Source organism: Ictidomys tridecemlineatus, chromosome 3, assembly GCF_052094955.1.
Source record: "Ictidomys tridecemlineatus isolate mIctTri1 chromosome 3, mIctTri1.hap1, whole genome shotgun sequence".
In the NCBI taxonomy this organism is placed as follows: Eukaryota; Metazoa; Chordata; class Mammalia; order Rodentia; family Sciuridae; genus Ictidomys; species Ictidomys tridecemlineatus.
In genome coordinates, this window is record NC_135479.1 from 62,741,343 (window position 1) to 62,758,348 (window position 17,006).

The window sequence follows — 17,006 nt, forward strand, 5'->3', positions numbered from 1 at the left end:
CCTCCCTGGGTGACTGTGTCCACAGACCTCTGGGGGCTTCCATTTTCTTCAAAGTGCCCCATATCTGAGTTGGGGGTGGGGAGAGGAGTTGGGACAGGCAGGAATCACACAGTGCTACCTCCCACCAAGTGGTGGCTGCCGTCCCACCCCCACACCTAGGAACATGTCGGTGGCCATCTTGTTGAGGCTGGTGTCACTGAGTTCAATAAGGGATTCCTGGAGCGGGGTCTGTGAGGGGAGGGAAGGACCAGGTCACCATGAAGGGATATGTCAGAACAGAAGAGGACCATATTATACTTCCAGATCTTACGATAACAATGTGGAGGGCCGACATTACAAAAGGGGAGCCAGGCCTGACACTGGGGGGCGATGCTGCCTCAGGGGGGCGGGGGTCCTGGAGGTTTTTAGAGCTGTAGGGTCTTAACTCTGGACAATCTTTTTGTCCTGGGGATGGGGAGGGGCCCCCCTCACACCACCATTTTACAGATGGAGAAACTGGACACCTTGGTGAAGCAGAGCATGTCCTCCAAGGTTCTGGACTCCCGGCCCTCCTTGGATTTCAGCCTGAGGCCATCCCTGTAACAGGAGGTGGGCACTGCTGCTGACCAGCTCTGCCTCCCAGTCTTTGGCTACATCCTTTTCCCACTTAGGACTGTTCTTGATCCAGAGGCTGAGACATAAGGTGGGCCTCATGTCAACCAGAAGGGGAGCTGCCTCCCAGGCTGACAGCCAACATCCGCTGCAAGAAGCCCTCCTTTGTGTAAGGAATAGGGGTGGGGCCACCACTCACTGAGATTGCCTCCGAGGGTCTCGGAAATACTTCTGGGCAAATTCGAGCATTGTATATGGTGGGAGCGCCAGGGTGTCTTCTCCACGGTCAGCAGAGCGGGCCCTGACTGAGGGACCCTTTAAGAGAGGGGAGAGAGAGAAAGAAAGAGGAGGGGAGGGGAGGGGGGAGGGAGTAAGCTAGAGCTAGCAAGGCCTGTCCAGCCACTCCCCACTTGTCCTCCTGTCACAGCCCATTCAAGGCAACGCCTGGATGATAGAACCCAGACCACCCAGACGGCCCCCTCTGCCCATGCATCTGAACCCACCTGAACCCAGTGGACTTCTCTCCAGTTTGCCACACCCACCTCCTGCCAGGCTGACCCCGCCTTCCGCCCACTAGGCCACGCCCCCACGAACTAGGCTAGTTCTTGCAGAGCGTTGGCTGATCCAGCCCCTCACTCCTAAATTTGACCTGACTCTCCCTAATTCCATTCGGTAGCTAGACCCCGTCCCACTCGCCTCGCCCCACCCCACCCCAGGTTGACTTTACCTATCGGCCAGCCCAGGGCTGGTCCCCGACTTTTGGCTCAGGTCGCATTCAACTGACCCCCACCCTTCCCTACTCCATTTGGTCACAATTCCAACCATCTCTGGTCATATTCCTGGCTCACCCATGGGTCACATATCTCGCTCGCCCTACTCGAGGGCTGTCCACGCCTCAAGGGACTGACCACGCCCCTAGCTAACCTTGCTAGCGTGCACCACGGGCTGCAGCCTGACTCATCCTGGCCCCTGCTGTCTCTGCCCCCCGCCGGGCTCACCTCTCTCCTGCGGCCCACCTCCTGAGCTGCGGCTGTAGAGGCGACAGCTGCGGCCACCGCGGCAGCCCGGCTCCTGCCAGGCTCTGCTGGTAGCTGCAGGAAATCTGGGGCTGCGGCGGGCTGCACCAGCTCCGAAGGGAAGCGACCCACGCGCCCGTGGATCGTCCCAAACCTCCAGCCTAGGGGTCATGGAAGGGTCAGAGCCAAACTGGAAGATCTTGTCATGGGATGAAGGAGCCCCTTTAGGGATATTTGGGTACTTCCTTGACCCCTCTCTAGAGCTCTGTGGGAGAGGCCAAGCCATCCCGGTTTTTTCTTTTGTTTTTGTGGTCCTGGGGATGGAACCCAGGGCATCTTAGGCAAGTGGCTCTACCACTGAGCCACACCCCCATTTTACATGGGAGCAAATAGGAAGGGATTCCCTTAGGGCCACTGGGCTATAGTGAGAGGTGCAGCAAAAGATTGTGTGTGAAGACACAAAGAGTCTGGCTACAAACCCCGTGGCCATCTATTTAGGCAAAGGGCTGGGCTATATGGCTGCCAGCAGGTCCTGCCAGGCCATGGCAGAGACCTTTGAAGACCTTGCCAGGCCAGACAGCTTGGGGGCACCAATAAACCCTCATCCAGCTGGGTGTGGGGGTGTTCTCTAGTCATCCCAGTGACTCAGGAGGCTGAGGCAGAAGGATCACAAGTTCAAGGCCAGCCTCAGCAACTTAGTGAGACCCTGTCTCAACATAAAAAATAAAAAGGGCTGGGGACATAGCTCAGTGTTAGAGCACCCCGGGGTTCAATCCCCAGTACTAATAAAAGAAAGAGAGAAGGAGAAAAGAAACCCTCACAAGTACACCTGTATTGTGAATGTATGGAGCTAGCATGAGCCCTCTTTAGAGTTTCCACATTTTGGGGTACCCACCAAAGTCAGGACCTCTATGCCGCAGCTCCTCCAGGTATACCACCTTCTTGCGCACCACACAGCCAGCGCTATAGCCTGTGGGCCAGGGTTGTGTCAGCACCCACCAGGGAGGCCCAGCCTCCCCTTCTACCTACCCCACCCCCATGACACTGACCTGTTCTAGGTGGCTCCAGGGGCTGCAGGTGGATAATGTCACCCTTGTGGAAGGCCAGCAGTGCTGGATCCTCAGGCAGGAAGTTCCTCACAGCAACAACATAGTCAGAATCCTGGGGTGGCCAGGGGCAGGGTAAGGGGCTACAGTCCCCCGCCCTCCTCTGAGAGGCCTAAGGGTTCCTATCTCCCCAGCACATTAGGAAGGGTGCCTTCTCTAGGTGAGAAGGGGGAAGGTCATGCCAGGTGAATGAAAGGAAGGGCCTTGCCTGAGTCTGATGAACACCCATCACCAGCCCACTCAATCCCTCACCAGAGCTTCCCATCGAAGCCTTCCCCAGCAGGTGCTGGGCCTGGGGGCTGCCCAGTCACAGGTGGGGAAATGGGCAGGGGCCGGGCATGGGGGATAGCCTTGTTCTTGGGCCCTCAGCCCTGGGCAGTATCTGTGGGAGGATCCTGACCTTCTTTTATTTTTTAAATTTTTTTTTTAGTTGTAGTAGGACAAAATGCCTTTATTATTTTTATGTGGTGCTGAGGATCGAACCCAGGGCCTAGCACGTGCTAGGCGAGTGCTCCACCGCTGAGCCACAACCCCAGCCCTGATCCTGACCTTCTTTAACTCCAGAATGAAGTCATCCACCATGGTCTTGACCTGGGGAGCTCGGGCTGAAAAGAGGATGACCTTCTCACTAGCCAGGTTGAACTCCAGCATGTTCTGGGACGGCATGGTCACAAAGAGGATATCCGCAAAGCTGGAGGATGGGAAGGTGGCATGAGGGCAGGATCCCAAGGCCACAGGAATGCTCTCTCCAGACCCTTATAGTCCTTCTGTTCCTGTAGCCCCATCGCATTCCTGTAGCTTCACCCGACACTAGCCTCCTGAGAACCAAGGGACTTCTTGCCTCCTGCCTCTGACTCCCCACAGTAGATTCTGCTCATCTCCTACTACCCTCTGAACCAGTGCTCTGGCACCCTCCCTTGGTCCCTCAGTCCAACCTCCCAGATTTTGAACACACTAATCTTTTTTTCATGCACCGACCAAATTCTTCCCATCCTTCAAAGCAGGGAGATTTTACCCAACCAGTGATCAAGACTCTTTCCTGATCTCATGTTGAAAGGGATAAGTGAGACAGGGAAGAAAGACCTCAGGTAGGTCTCAGGGCTGGAGTACCATTTCTCTTTTCAGCTGCCTCAAGACTTGGTGGCTTGCAGCACCATTTGCCCCACTTCAGGGAGCCTTGGAGTGGAGGCGAGGCTGCTGTGTGGCCCCAGAGGCAGAACAGAGAAATGGGCTCCTAGCTCAACCATTTCCTGCCCACCTGACCTAAGGCAGGTAACTTCTATCTCCAAGACTCAGTTTCCCCATCTCTTATATGGGCATGGTACAGAGCCTGGCACTTCATAGGTACTTAGAAAGCAGAAGACGCTAGTCCAGTACTGGCCTCACACCTGCCTGTCAGTCACCTGTATGTACGTAGGACCTGCAGCTGCCCACTGGCCTCCCGGCTGCCCTTGACCATCCGCAGGAGTTTGATGCCTGTGTGGGACACCGCTAGGATCTGCACACCAGTGCCCACACTGCCCTGGATTAAGATGAGGGGCATGTGAGGGTCTTTTACCCTCTGTCCTGAATGCTCTGGGCAGGTAGGGAGTGGGCAGACAGGGGTTCGCACCGTGGCGGGAAAGAGGCGGGAGAAGTAGACCTCCCAGCTGTCTCGGGCAGTGCTGATCACCGCCCGCTTCACACTCTCCGTTACCAGAGGCCGCTGTATGTCCAGCTGGTTCTGGGCTAAAGGAGACCAAATTTGATCAGGACCCCCCTTTTCACCCTTCCCCTGCCAGCCCACATCTGGGAGATCAGGAAGGAAGACCGACATCTGGCAAGAAGATAACTGGCCAGTATGGAGAATGAGAAAGTGAAACCCAGAGATGGACACAATGTGTCGGATATTGCCAACCCTGAACTTGCAGCCTGGCCATGTAAGAGGCCATAGCAGAGCAAGGAGGGGCTGTGTCTGGAGGCAAATTGGGGCTGGGCTTGTTAGCCTTGGCCTCCCTCTGGGAAAGGGCTGGCCAGTGGCTCTGGCTGGCAGCCCATCAGCAATTTCCCCCCTCCCCCTGCAATACCAAACAGGGCCTTCATTCTGAGCCGCTCGTCCTCAGTGATACGCAGGCAGGCCGCAGAGAACGTGTCGTGCAGGATCTATGGGAAGAAGCCATGATTCAGGTGATACCAGGGACTTCCCCAGCCGGCTGCTCTGTTCTAGGTGCAGGGGAATGGAGAAGTCCCAATTTGTAGTCGTGGGGTCATCGGTAAGCTGGATCGTCTTCATAAATCAGAGCTCACTTACAGGGACCTCTCTCCTCAACTTTGCCATCTATGGGGGGGGTCTTCCTAGGCCTCAGTTTCCTTATCTATCTTGTATGTGGCGGGGGGGATGACTTAGATTTGACCTCTGAGTCCTTCCTGACTTACACCCACTGACCTTATCCATGGGAGTGGGAGATTGTGTAGAACAGCTTCCCAACCTCCAGGATCCCAAATCGCAGAGTGCAGGCTGCTAGTCTATGGGCCCATTACCCTGCTGAGTATACTGGGACAGAAGGGAAGAGGGGACATCACCTGGCGGAACAGGAGGTCTAGCTGCACAGGATGGTTGTAGCTGTCCTTGGGGTAAAACACCTGTGGGGGTAGGGCTTCAGTGGGTAACCACAGACTGTTCCCTTCCTTGCTTTGCACGCGGCCCCCCCAACCCTAGCCACGGCCGGGCTCTCCCCCAGCCTCATCCCTGGTTCTAACTCTGCCCCCTAGCTTCAACTCTGCCCATCAGGTTCTCCTGGGCCAACTCCCCGACTCCCTCCACTCTCCCATTCAGCCCTTTCCCTGGCTCAGGTCTCCTGAGCCTGGCCAGGTACCTCTTTGCGCAGGAAGATCCGCCAGGGGGCATCCTGGTAGCCGTAGAAACTGGGGTTGATTAGACAATGCAGCCGCGTTTGCACAGGTTCCTCGGGGGGCTCCAGGGATCTCGAAGGCTGCACTGGAGAGCGCAGGGGAGCAGGGGAGACACCTCTCAGGACCAAGTGGGAGAGTCAGGGTGGAGTAGGGGACATGGTGGCAACCTCATGCCAAGAAAGGGGCCAGGGCAGATTCAGTAGGCACAACTGCTCACATGGGCACACTTTACAACCCAGCCTTTTATTCCACAGATAAAGAGAGCATCCAGCAGCCTGCAATGGATGGCCTTGGATGCCCTAGTGAACAAGACAGACAGGCAACTGCCCTTGACTTCAGTCTCATGGCAAGTTTGGGTGGAACAGAAAGAACAAAGCTCTTACTGCTAGGAGCTGGGGTAGAAGTGGAGCAGAGTGATTTAGGAAAGTCTGGGGAGCTGAATTTTGAGGATCTTTCAGTCCAGGTCCTCTCTGAGGACATTTGAGCTGAGACCTGAATGACAAGAGGGGGCCAGACATGCAAAGATTGCAGGGAAGAGCATTCTAGGCAGAGGGAAGAGCAAGTGTAAAGGCACTGAGGTAGGAGGGGGCTTGGTGTTTTCAGGAACAGAATGTACAAGGCTCCCGTGGGAGGAGATGAGGCCACAAAGGTGGGTAGATAGATCATTCAGGAGGACCTCAAAGAGCACAGCGAAGAGTTTGGAGTTCATTGCAGGATCCATTTGGAAGTCTTTGTTTGTGGGTTTTTTTGCTTTGTTTTGCAGTACTAGGGATTGAACCCACTCCTGTGCATGCCGGGCAAGTGCTCTATCACTGAGACACATCCCCAAACCCATTGGAGCGGTTTCTTAAAGTCAGGGACACAATGTGAGTTGGTTTGTAGATTTTTCAGGTCACTGTGGCTGCTATGAGACGGGGCTAGTAAAGATCAGAGTTCCTGGTTGTGGTGGCAGGAGGCCTGCATTGATAGCCCTGTTCTGACACTTTTTTGAGCTGTGTAACCTTGGCAAACAACTGAAATTCTTTTTGCCTCCATTTCCCCATCTGTACCATGTAGGAATAAGTGGTACTGCCTTGATGGGTTTTAATAGGATTAAACGAGACCAGGATGGGCCTAAAGTTAGGGTGATTTAAATGTGAGTATTATTATTGCTAACATGTACAAGGCTCAGGGACACAGACACCCATGTCACCAACATACGACTGAGACTCACCTGTGCTCACAGAACCACTCCCACACTTGGACACCCCGCCTGCTTGCCCCTCCCTCCATCCTGGCCCTCTTACCTGGAGTGGGCCCCATGGATGGCCTCGGTGCACTGGTCACTGGCTTCACTAGGGCCACCGTCTCTCTGGACACCTGTTCTACCCAAAGAGAGTGCTCAGGGGGCAACCAGCAAGCCCCATGGAGCGGGTAGAGGCAGGGCCATGGCTTGTAGGAGTAGCTGGTTTCTGAAGTTCCCCTGGAGGCTCCTCTTTGTCTCTCTCCCTGCTGGGCGTAGCCCCCCACCCTGCCTCTCACCTGGGTGCCAGGTGCTGTCCCTAGGTGAGTCATCTGGCCCTTCAGGAGCATCAGGGCCTCCTCGTGGGGGTCTGGCCGCTTCACAAACACCCTTCCATCCTTCCTGCTAGGAAGAGACGAACCAAGCAGGGGTGGACATTGAATCTCCCCTCTCCTCACCACATTTTTACAACTTGGTGGAGGGGACTTCCTCCTCCACCGACCTCATAATTATGAGTAACAACCCAGAGAGGATCAGAGACTGGCCTGAGGTCGCATCACCCCGCTGAGAACAGCATTCTGGGCTTCCCTTTGCCCCCGGGGGCTCATCTGGACCCACTGGCATGAAGAAACTCCCTCCGTGGAGGGAGCTGGGGGGGCGGGGACACTGTGGAGGCCACAGGCAGGTGCACGGGAGGGTAGACACTCAGGCACAGTGAGTGACCAGGTCCCCTGGGTTTGAGGGCAGCGCTGACCTCAGGGCCTCGGGACGGCCTCCTCGAGGCGGCTGCTGGCACTGCCTGATGATGCTTCTGATCTGCTGTGTGGGCTGCGGGAAGTGCTCTGAGTTGAGCGTGGAGTAACGGACCAAGTCCTGGGAGGGTGAGGCTGTGGATTGAGGGGGCGGGGGTGGGGGAGAGGATGAGCCTACAGCAGACAGAGTCATAATCCTACCTCTTTCCCGGAAAGGCCCCCAAACTGAGGTGCACACTCACCGATTTGTGGAGAAGCCAGGCCCTGAGCTAGAATGGGTACAGCCACGGGCTTGGTGGGGGGCCTCGGGACCTTGGCTGAAGGGGCTGGGGCTGCGGACTTTGGAGTGGAGCGCAGGAGCACAGGTTTGGCAGGGGGACCAGTGCCCACGGACTTCGGCTGTGCCTCTGGTGCCAAGGGTTTCTGCAGAGAACAGGGCATGAGATGGACCAGACCGCTCTCAGGGACCCTGTCTCTGCCCCACATGGGCTGTGGGGCTTCTGGGCTCAGAGAAGCATAATGATGTCCTGGAGCAGCACAGCACTCCTCTTTCCAGTTGGTGACTCTAAGCAGCCCCCTTACCCTGCATGGGCCAGACTCACCTCTGGGGGTAAGGGTCTCAGAGCAGGACTCAGAGGCTGCTGCTGGAGTGCCATGGCCTGCAGGGTCATCTCCCGGGCCTGGGGAAGAGCCGTGGTGGTGACTAGGCAGGTCCATAGTCTGCCACCCTCCCTGGGAAGTCTGTCCCTCACTCACCAGCAACACGGCCTGCTTGTGGATGAAGGCCTGCTGCAGAGCCAGTGTGGAGGCATCCAGGCCTGGTACTGGAGGAGCCGAGAGGGGGCACGGGCAGACATGGAGGACATGGGCCATGCCCCCTGCCCTCCCACTCCCACCTGTGGCTGCCTAGCACCTAAAGGTGCTTGTAGGCCTGTGAGTAGCCCCAGCCCTGCCCCACCCTGGAACCACCCTAGTGGGAGGCACTGACTTGGCTTTGGCTTTGGCTCTGGGGGTCTCCTGAGGGTGTCTTCAGGACCACTACTGCTGCCTCCGCCAGGCTGGCCTCCCCCTTTCATGCGGTAAGCAATGGCTGTGGGCTTTTCCAGGTCCTGGGGACAGCGGGTGGCTCGAGTGACTGCCTCGGTGCTGTACTCCTGAGGCTCCATGGTAACAGGCACCTGACACCAGTCATTTCCTCCCCCCAGGGGGACCTCCCACTGGCCAAGTGTCTGTCCCCAACCCGTCCTCCCCACAACCTTCTCTCCTCTGATCGAGGAGTAAACTGAAGCTCAAAGAGGAGCTAGGCCCTGCTCAGGGCTGCGTATCATCCAGGGACTGCTGTGGTGCTCCGGAAGTCCCCAGGGTGAGGGGACCCGGGGGACTTAGGGATGAAGGTCATTCACTCCCACCGGGAGCCGGCTTTCACCGGACGTGGTGGCATCTCCAGCTGTGAGGACACCCTCATATTTTCCTCCCATGGCCAACACAGACCCAGAGAGGACACAGCACCCCATGACCCTGGCTATGAGATGCTCCCGTGTCATTCTGGGCCCAGACGTGACTCAGGGGTACACACTGAGCCTGCTGTCTATCTGCAAATGCTCCCCCTGTCCCTACCGCATCCCCGTAGGACAGCACGGGGTTGAAGAGGCTGTCCAGGTAGCAGTCAAGCCCCTTATGGGGCACAGCGGGCTCTCCAAGGCTGTCCGAGTCTGGATGGGAGGGTATACAAAAAGGGCAAGTTCATTCTTCCTGTTGGTCTCCACCTCCCCCACAGTCTCCTGGGTTCCCTCCCCACCAGTGATGGTGGCCAATGCTGATTGACCTTGGTGGGTGACTGTCTCTCTCTGGGCCTCAGTTTCCCCACTCGTGCCATCCTCATTGTGGCTGCTGTACCCATCAGAGTCAGGTACTTCAGGCATGGGATGCTGAGGCTGAGGCCTGGGGGGTGTATCCTCATCTGAGTCCCAGCTATTCCCAAAAACCCTGTTGAGGGGGGGAAGGGGAACACAGAGCAGCTAAGAGAACCACAGCCCCCCAACATTTTCTGTTCCCAGAATGGGGTGACTTTCTTCATTTAAAAAGCAGGACAGCAGCCAGGTAAACCCAGCGACTCAAGAGGCTGAGGCAAGAGAATCACAAGTTCAAGAGCAGCTTGGGCGACTCAGTGAGACCATCGGGAAATAAAAATAACAACGGCTGGGGATGTAGCTCAGTGGTAGTGTTTGCCTAGAATGTGCAAGGCCCTAGGTTCCATCCCCAGCACTTACAGAAAAGAGAAAGAGAGACAGACAGACAGACAGACAGACAGACACAGAGAAAGAGAACACCACTGGGCACTGCGGCATGCACCCATAGTCCCAGTTACTCAAAGGCTGAGGCAGGAGGATCACTTGAGCCCAGGAGTTCGAGGCCAGCCAGGGAGGAGAACACAAAGAGACTCATCTCAAAATCAAATACAAACAACCACAAACCCCTCTAAACTCAGTCTCTCCCAAGAGTCAGGTAAGCAGAACCTGCTACCCAGGAGAGGCCATCTGTGTGAAGGTGGCCCACATAGCTACCCACATTCTCGGGCATCCCCTGCCAGCCATGGGCCCTTCCGTGCCCACAATGAAGTAGGACTTCTGCCGAGGGAAGTCCCTGAGCAGCTCCAGGTCTGACACTAGGTCCAGCACGTAGTCATGGCCAGCCAGCTCTGCCCACTGCACACCATTCTTCATGGCCACCGTCCATCCTCTCCAGCCTTCAGCCAGACCCCTGGTGACAGCATGTGGAGAGATGGAAACGGGGCACCTACCTAGGGGAGACCCTTGGATATGAGTCAAACCCCAAGCATGACCATGGTGACCCTTAGGACCCTGGGGGACCTGGCCTCTTATCCCTCCCTCCCTCCCTTCTTCCCAAGTACACAGAGATGTGCTGGGTGGCGTATTCCAGGATCCCACCTGTGCCTGAGAATGTCTCCTGCCACCTCTTCCCCAGTACTCCAGGAGTGCACTGGACAGGAGAACTGGTCACCTGGGGTGGTAGCAAGCACTGGACTCAGCCTGAGACATCTGCAATTAAGTCTCGCAGGGCTGCCCTGCTTTGCCTTCTCCTTCCAGGCCTCCCAACTCTTGCCCTGAGTCCCTGTATCTGGGCTCTCCCTCCCTGCCCCTGCGGGTTCAGTCCCCGTACCCCGTTTATCTTTCCTGCAGAGGTATCTCTTGAGCAGGCTCCTTCCTAGCTCCAGAGCCTCTCAGGACAACTGTTGACCCCAAAATATACGGAGCCCAGTGGACTCCAGCTGCCCTTCCACGAGGGACCGAGGGAGGGCAAGATGAGGGGTAGGGACAAGGCAGCTTACCATTGAAGCAGCTCACATCCAGTGCCATGTTGGCCTTCTCATGGGTAGTGATCCACTCAAGCTGGGTCGGTGGGAAGGTGCGGGCCGCCCCTGAGCCCTGCTGTTGGGCCCGGCCCATGGCCTGCATGAGACGGTGCTGACACACTGCCTGGAAGCCATTCTGCCCATAATCAGACACAAACCTGATGGGTGGGAGGGAGTCACAGCCTAAGGGAGGTCCAGGCTGGCCCAGAGCCCTAAGGTGAGGTTAAAAGGGTCCTAGGTTATAGTTCAAGTTCTGTCCTAGTCCCTTCTCTTGCAAATCATGCTTTGCACCCAGCATGACAACACCCAGAACCGTTGTCATGGTGGCGTCCACACAGCACTCACCACCTGCCTGTCTCTGTTCTAAGAACTTCATCCTCACCACAGCCTATGAAGTGTGCACTACTGTTATCCCTCTTTAACAGGTGAGGCAATGGAGGCCCAGAGAGGTGAAATAACTTGGCCTGGGTCACAAAGCTCACCCATGACTGAGCTGGGATTTGAACTCAGGCCTCTCAAGTCTAACTTTTCATGCTTCTAAAGAGCCCCCCCATTCTTCCCCATGACCCGAGAGGTCCATGCTCTTTTCCAAATTCGCCATGCCCTGGTCTTGCCGACTTCTGGGTCCTGGAAGTCCCTTCTCCAGTCTGACCTGACTCTTACCCACTGCAGTGAAATCTGTCCTTCCTCTTGCACTGGGCCCAGTGGAGACTGAGCCCAGCCCAGTGGAGACTGGACCACATCAGTGCCCATGCCTCCCCACACAGAGATGCTGCTCCTGGTCTGGCCTTTACCACAAGTCCCATCCACCCTGGCCCCTCCGGGTCCCACTCACTTGAGGAGGAACTTGTCGAGGCGTGAGGAAGGTGTGAAGCCACTGAGACAGGCAGCCAGGAGCAGCCAGCCCCGCTCGGCATTGTGGGCATTGTGATTGTGCCACACCTGATTGGCCAGCTGGGCCAGGATCTCATCCCGTAGCTCAGGTATTGTCAGCCCCTTCTGCACGATGTAGTTCCCCAGGACGTCCTCCTGGGCACCGTGCAGGTGGGGGTCGCCCATGAAACGCAGGATCTGGCCACAGAAAGACTCTCCTGGGCCTCTCAGAAGGTTATTCCTGCCACACCCCCACCCCTCCACGTACACCTCTCCCTTGGGTCCTCTGTCCATAGGAAAGTACCTCATAGTACAACGTAACTGCCATATTCTGTGCTGAATGACAAGGCAGTTCACCCCGACTACGGGAAAGGTTAAGATTCAAAGCACACCAGGGCGTGGCCTGTAATGCCAGTGGCTCAGGAGGCTGAGGCAGGAGGATCTCCAATTCAATGCCAGTTTCAGCAATTTAGTGAGACCCTAAGCAACTCAGCAAGACCCTATCTCTAGATATAAAATATAAAAAAGGACTGGGATGTGACTTGGTGGTTAAGTGCCCCTGGGTTTAATCCCCAGTACAAAAAAAAAAAAAGATCCAAATACATATTGACTTCCTATTCTGCTCAGGAATCTTCTAGGCGCCCCACACAGCCTCAGTTACCCACCTGCTCTCCTGGCTTCCGGCTGGCTCCATACCTCCTGCTCTACCTAGGCTTCAAAGGGGTCTTTATTTTTTTTAAATTTTAATTAATTAATTCATAGATTTATTTATTTATTTATTGGTGCCAGGGGGGATTAAACCCAGGGTCACTTAACCACTGGGCCACATCCCTAACCCTTTTATTTATTTTTTATTTTATTTTTTATTTTTGGTGTAGATGGACACAACTCAATGCCTTTATTTTTATGTGGTGCTGAGGATCAACCAGGGTCCCCCTTGCGCTAGGCGAGCGCTCTACCGCTGAGCCACAATCCCAGCAACCCTAACCCTTTTAAATATTTTATTTAGAGACAGGGTCTCACTGAGTTGGTAAGGGCCTCGCTAAGTTGCTGAGGCTGGCTTTGAACTTGCAATCCTCCTGCCTCAGCCTCCAGAGCCTCTGGGATCACAGGTGGCATGTGCCACCGCCCCAGCCTCAAAGGGTTCTGTATGATACTTGGATATGACCATATTGGGGTTCTTTCTGCCACTCAGATTGACCACATCACTCCCAGGGAGCATCTTCCTGGACTCCTGTGGTCCTTGGGATGAGATGCAAGCCCTGGCTCAGCGATCAGGTCCTCAGGAAGCACCTCTTCCCTCACCCTCTTAGCTCTCTGTCCTGAGCACACTGATTTCCTCCTCTTTGTGCCTGTTGCACTCTCCCTGCAAACTCCCCTCCAGCTCCAATGCCCTCTCCTGCAGGAGGCCTCCTCTGACCTTGCCTGGGGCTGAATTAGAGCCCTGCATTCCTCTATTCCTGATGTTGGTCCCAGGCAAGGCTCAGGGTCTGCCTCCCCATTCAGACTAGGAAACCCTTGAGGAGAGGAATCATTGATAATCCTGGGAGGCCCCAGTCTAAGGCAGCCTTTCTGCCAGGAAGGTGACTGGGAAAGAAGGGCCACCTGAAAGGAGGCCAGATATAGTGTCCACTGACATAGAAGTCCAAGGAAGAGGCTCATGAGTCAGGCTTGTGGAGGGCCTAGAGGGACAGCACCGGCAGTCAGAGGCTATGACATTTTTTTTTTTTTTTTTTTTTGTGGTATTGGGGACTGAACCCAGGAGCACTCTATGTCCCGCCATGCCCTTTTTAATTTTGAGACAGAGTCTCACTAAGTTGCCAAGGCTGACCTTGAACTTGCAATTTTCCTGCCTCAGCTTCTCAGGGCTATGAATCTGAAGGTGGGCTGGGGCAGGCCCCATACCAGCTTGAAGGTGCTCACGGCTTCTGCATGGTACTCGGCTGGCAGCTGCGTGAGGGGCATCCTCAAGGGCACTGTCAGCATCCCAAAGGCAGGTTCCTGGGGGGCAGGGGACAGGAACAAGAGGAGGCAGAGCTGGGACTCACAGGCACAACTGGACCCACTGCTCCCATGCCAGGTGGGGGCCTAGGAGCCCCTGAGGCAGGGCACCTGTCTCCAACATCCGGATGGGGAAATGGGGAGCTGTCAGGGTGCCGACGGTGGCTCTTGGTGAGCTGGATGAGGTCTTATCTAGTCCCTTCCCAGGAACTTAGAGTAGCACTGATAATGTAGTAGTTACTCAGTTTCTAGAATATTCCAAGACTGGTTGGTCAATATCTCTGCCTTGAGCTCCAGAGGACCCTCACTATCCCAGCCTGTCCCAGGGTGAGGACCATGTCAGATCTGATGGGTCAGTGTCCACTTGACCTATGCCAGCCCTTACCTTGAAGTGGCACCGGACAAACTTGGCCATGGGGTAATTGTTGATATCCAGGGGCAATTTGACTCGGGGCTCGGCCTGGAGCCGGGGAGTCCTCACAGGGGCCACACAGGGCACTCTGGCCAGCCTGAGGCCTATGGAGAGTGGAGAGTGTGAAGTGGCTGTTCCCTTGTCCCCATATCTTCTGCCCCCTGCCCAGTGCAGACACACCTGCCACAGCTTGCATGAGCCCAGCCAGCTCTGCTGGCACCTCCAGGTGCCCCACAGCCACCACCTCCCGCTTGCTCAGCTCCTAGAGGGACAGACAGCAAGTGGTGAGGGCCTCGCCTGCCACACCCCCGCCTGCCAGCCTCCCTCCCTGGCCCCTGCGGCCACCCAGACCCCACACCCACCTCCTGCTCCCGCAGCCGTGCCTTCTCCACCCGGCGCCTCCGCTCTGCCCTCAGCTGCAGGACAGCAGATGGTCAAGGCAGGGAACGGCAGGCAGAGGCGACGGTGGGCCCCAAGGCCCGGGCCAGGTCAGGCCAGCACGCACAAGGCAGCGGCTGGCCTGAGAAGCAGGGGGCAGCTTCCCATAATTGGAGGCTACTGCTCCCCTTTCACAGAGGGCCCAGAGAAGACAGTGTGGCCAGAGAAACAGAGGAGACAGGAGGACAGCCAGAGACCATCAACAGCGAAGGGCAAGAGGAGAAAACCTTTGGGGAGACCCTCGAAGGAGGATTTCTACAAAGTGGCCAAGCAGTGTGCAGTGGCATCTGTCCTCTGCTGAGCCACAAGACCTTCAGTAAAGGCCATGCGGTTTTCCCATGCTTCGGGAATGAATGACATTCCAGTTGGTTTATATGACAATGAACCGAGACTAGAATCAAAGTTTAAGAGCCAGACCGTATTCGGGGGTGTTCAGGTCACCAAATTCTAACCTCGATCCATTATTTGAAGACCCCATTGTGAACCCAGCACCAGGCCAAATCCTTCACATACAATATCTCATTTAAACTTTTGCACAACCCCAAGAGGTAGATGGGAAATTGAGGCTGCAGAGGGGCTGGGGTCACACAGCTCAGGAGCGGCAGAGCAGGGATTTAAGCCCAAGACTGAGGCCAACGGTCTCCTATTCTCTGACCCCAGAGAGGGCTGGCACCTGTACCTTAAGGTAGCGGCGGCGGTTCATGTAGGCGTGAACCAAGGACCGGAACTTCATCAGACTCCTCCTCATCTGCTGATAGCGCTGCCTGGTAGAGAGGGTCATGGATTGGGGAGACAGGGTGACCAAGAAGTAGAAATGCCCCTATCAGACTTGCCTAGCGGACAGTGCCTCCATTACACTTTTGAGGCCCTTTGGCACAAAGGGAAACTGGAGCTCAGACAGGGGCAGTGATTTAACCAAGGTCACACAGGAAAAGAAATAAGTTTTTTTTTTTTTGTACATGGGATTGAACCCCGGGGCACTTTACCACTAAACTACATCTCTGTCCATTTTTATTTCTTCTTTTGAGATAGGGTTTCACGTACCCAGTGTGGTGGCACACACCTGTAATCCCAGCAACTTGAGATAGGGTTTCACTAAATTGCCTAGGCGGGCTTCAAACTTATGATCCTGCAGCCTCAGCCTTCCAAATCGCTGGGATTACCGGTGGGGGCCACCACGTCTACCCCACAGCAAATTAAGTGGCAGGGCCTGGATTTAACCTTCTCATTATGTTATAGTCCCAGGGTCCCTGAGATGCAGGGTGGAGCCCCTTTCTACTGGATGGATTCTCCCACTTGCCAATCAAGAGGGCCTGGGCACGGGTGGGAAGGGTCTCCCCAAACAGGGACACAGAGACTCTGATCATCCTTCCTGCGGAGGCCTGGCTTGCACAGCTCCACAGCTTACTACTACCTGGGTTCAGGCACAGCCTCTCCCAGCCCTGAGTACAGTCCTGCAGGCAGTCCTCCCTCCCCCGGGGACACACCTGGCAAGGTAGCCTCGTGCCCGGCTTTGCAGGAGGATGATCTTACGGCGCAAGGAGCGGAAACGCCTCTGGACAAGGAAGCCCCGGAAGCAGCGCTGCAGCGTGAGGGCTGCCAGGTGCAGAACGTGCTCCCGCATGCTCTCCAGCAGCTGATGCAGATGCTCCTTAAGGAACAGCTGAGGAGAAGACACAGAGGAAGGTGAGAGCCAGGAGGCCGGCACCCCACCCCACCCTGCAAGTCCAAGGAGACAGAGGGACAGGGCAGACGCCAGGAGCAGGGCCAAGTTCAGGGAGGTGAAAGAGAGATCAGTGGTGAATCAGGCAGCAAGAACTGCCCGAGCACAGACAGGTCCGGCAGCAGGACCAGCATTCTGTGCGTCCAGCCCATCTGGACTGCCTCTGGGACAGGACTCTGTAGCTTGGACATGAAACTTGAGGTCACTAAGGGCTGGGCGTGGGCAGGACTCACCTTGCTGACCCCGACGCGATACATGTTGGGCATGACTGTGCACAGACGGCTTAGCACTGACACGCACATGTCCCCGTTAGCTGGCAGGTCGGGCTTGAGGGCCACCAAGCAGCGGTACCTGCAAGGCCCACACTCAGACTGAAGTTGAGACCTACCCCAGGTGCCTGACAGACCCAGGCTTACGACCCTCAACCCCTGAGTCCAGGAGGCCCCAGTCCCAGCGGTAGCTCTACTCAGGTCATCTGATCAGCGGCGAGTGGTACTCTGGCCTCAAGGCTACTTCTAGATCTCAGAAAATCGGGATAGAGAATCTCAGTAGAACAAGACGTTCTACTGCCATCTGCTGGAAGCTTGTCAAAATAACTTAAAAATCA

At 56.0% G+C, this 17,006-nt stretch overlaps 1 protein-coding gene across 1 annotated transcript in view; it reads right to left on the minus strand.

Annotated features, from left to right (window-relative positions):
• Positions 1-17,006, minus strand: part of Myo15a (myosin XVA) — a 55,876-nt gene that overhangs the window by 17,087 nt on the left and 21,783 nt on the right. The window contains exons 22-53 of the mRNA XM_078041105.1: positions 16,633-16,750; positions 16,164-16,339; positions 15,356-15,440; positions 14,419-14,500; positions 14,212-14,342; positions 13,731-13,826; positions 11,788-12,023; positions 10,929-11,110; positions 10,528-10,600; positions 10,148-10,339; positions 9,405-9,565; positions 9,197-9,291; positions 8,568-8,688; positions 8,336-8,403; positions 8,182-8,259; positions 7,822-8,002; positions 7,582-7,714; positions 7,127-7,229; positions 6,892-6,964; positions 5,569-5,690; positions 5,276-5,335; positions 4,780-4,855; positions 4,326-4,441; positions 4,117-4,235; positions 3,263-3,404; positions 2,657-2,768; positions 2,503-2,577; positions 1,590-1,768; positions 791-906; positions 504-576; positions 119-228; positions 28-46 (exon numbers count right to left, since the gene is read on the minus strand). Coding sequence (XP_077897231.1) covers positions 28-46; positions 119-228; positions 504-576; positions 791-906; positions 1,590-1,768; positions 2,503-2,577; positions 2,657-2,768; positions 3,263-3,404; positions 4,117-4,235; positions 4,326-4,441; positions 4,780-4,855; positions 5,276-5,335; positions 5,569-5,690; positions 6,892-6,964; positions 7,127-7,229; positions 7,582-7,714; positions 7,822-8,002; positions 8,182-8,259; positions 8,336-8,403; positions 8,568-8,688; positions 9,197-9,291; positions 9,405-9,565; positions 10,148-10,339; positions 10,528-10,600; positions 10,929-11,110; positions 11,788-12,023; positions 13,731-13,826; positions 14,212-14,342; positions 14,419-14,500; positions 15,356-15,440; positions 16,164-16,339; positions 16,633-16,750 — 3,703 coding nt within the window. The remainder of the gene's footprint in view (positions 1-27; positions 47-118; positions 229-503; positions 577-790; positions 907-1,589; positions 1,769-2,502; positions 2,578-2,656; positions 2,769-3,262; positions 3,405-4,116; positions 4,236-4,325; positions 4,442-4,779; positions 4,856-5,275; positions 5,336-5,568; positions 5,691-6,891; positions 6,965-7,126; positions 7,230-7,581; positions 7,715-7,821; positions 8,003-8,181; positions 8,260-8,335; positions 8,404-8,567; positions 8,689-9,196; positions 9,292-9,404; positions 9,566-10,147; positions 10,340-10,527; positions 10,601-10,928; positions 11,111-11,787; positions 12,024-13,730; positions 13,827-14,211; positions 14,343-14,418; positions 14,501-15,355; positions 15,441-16,163; positions 16,340-16,632; positions 16,751-17,006) is intronic.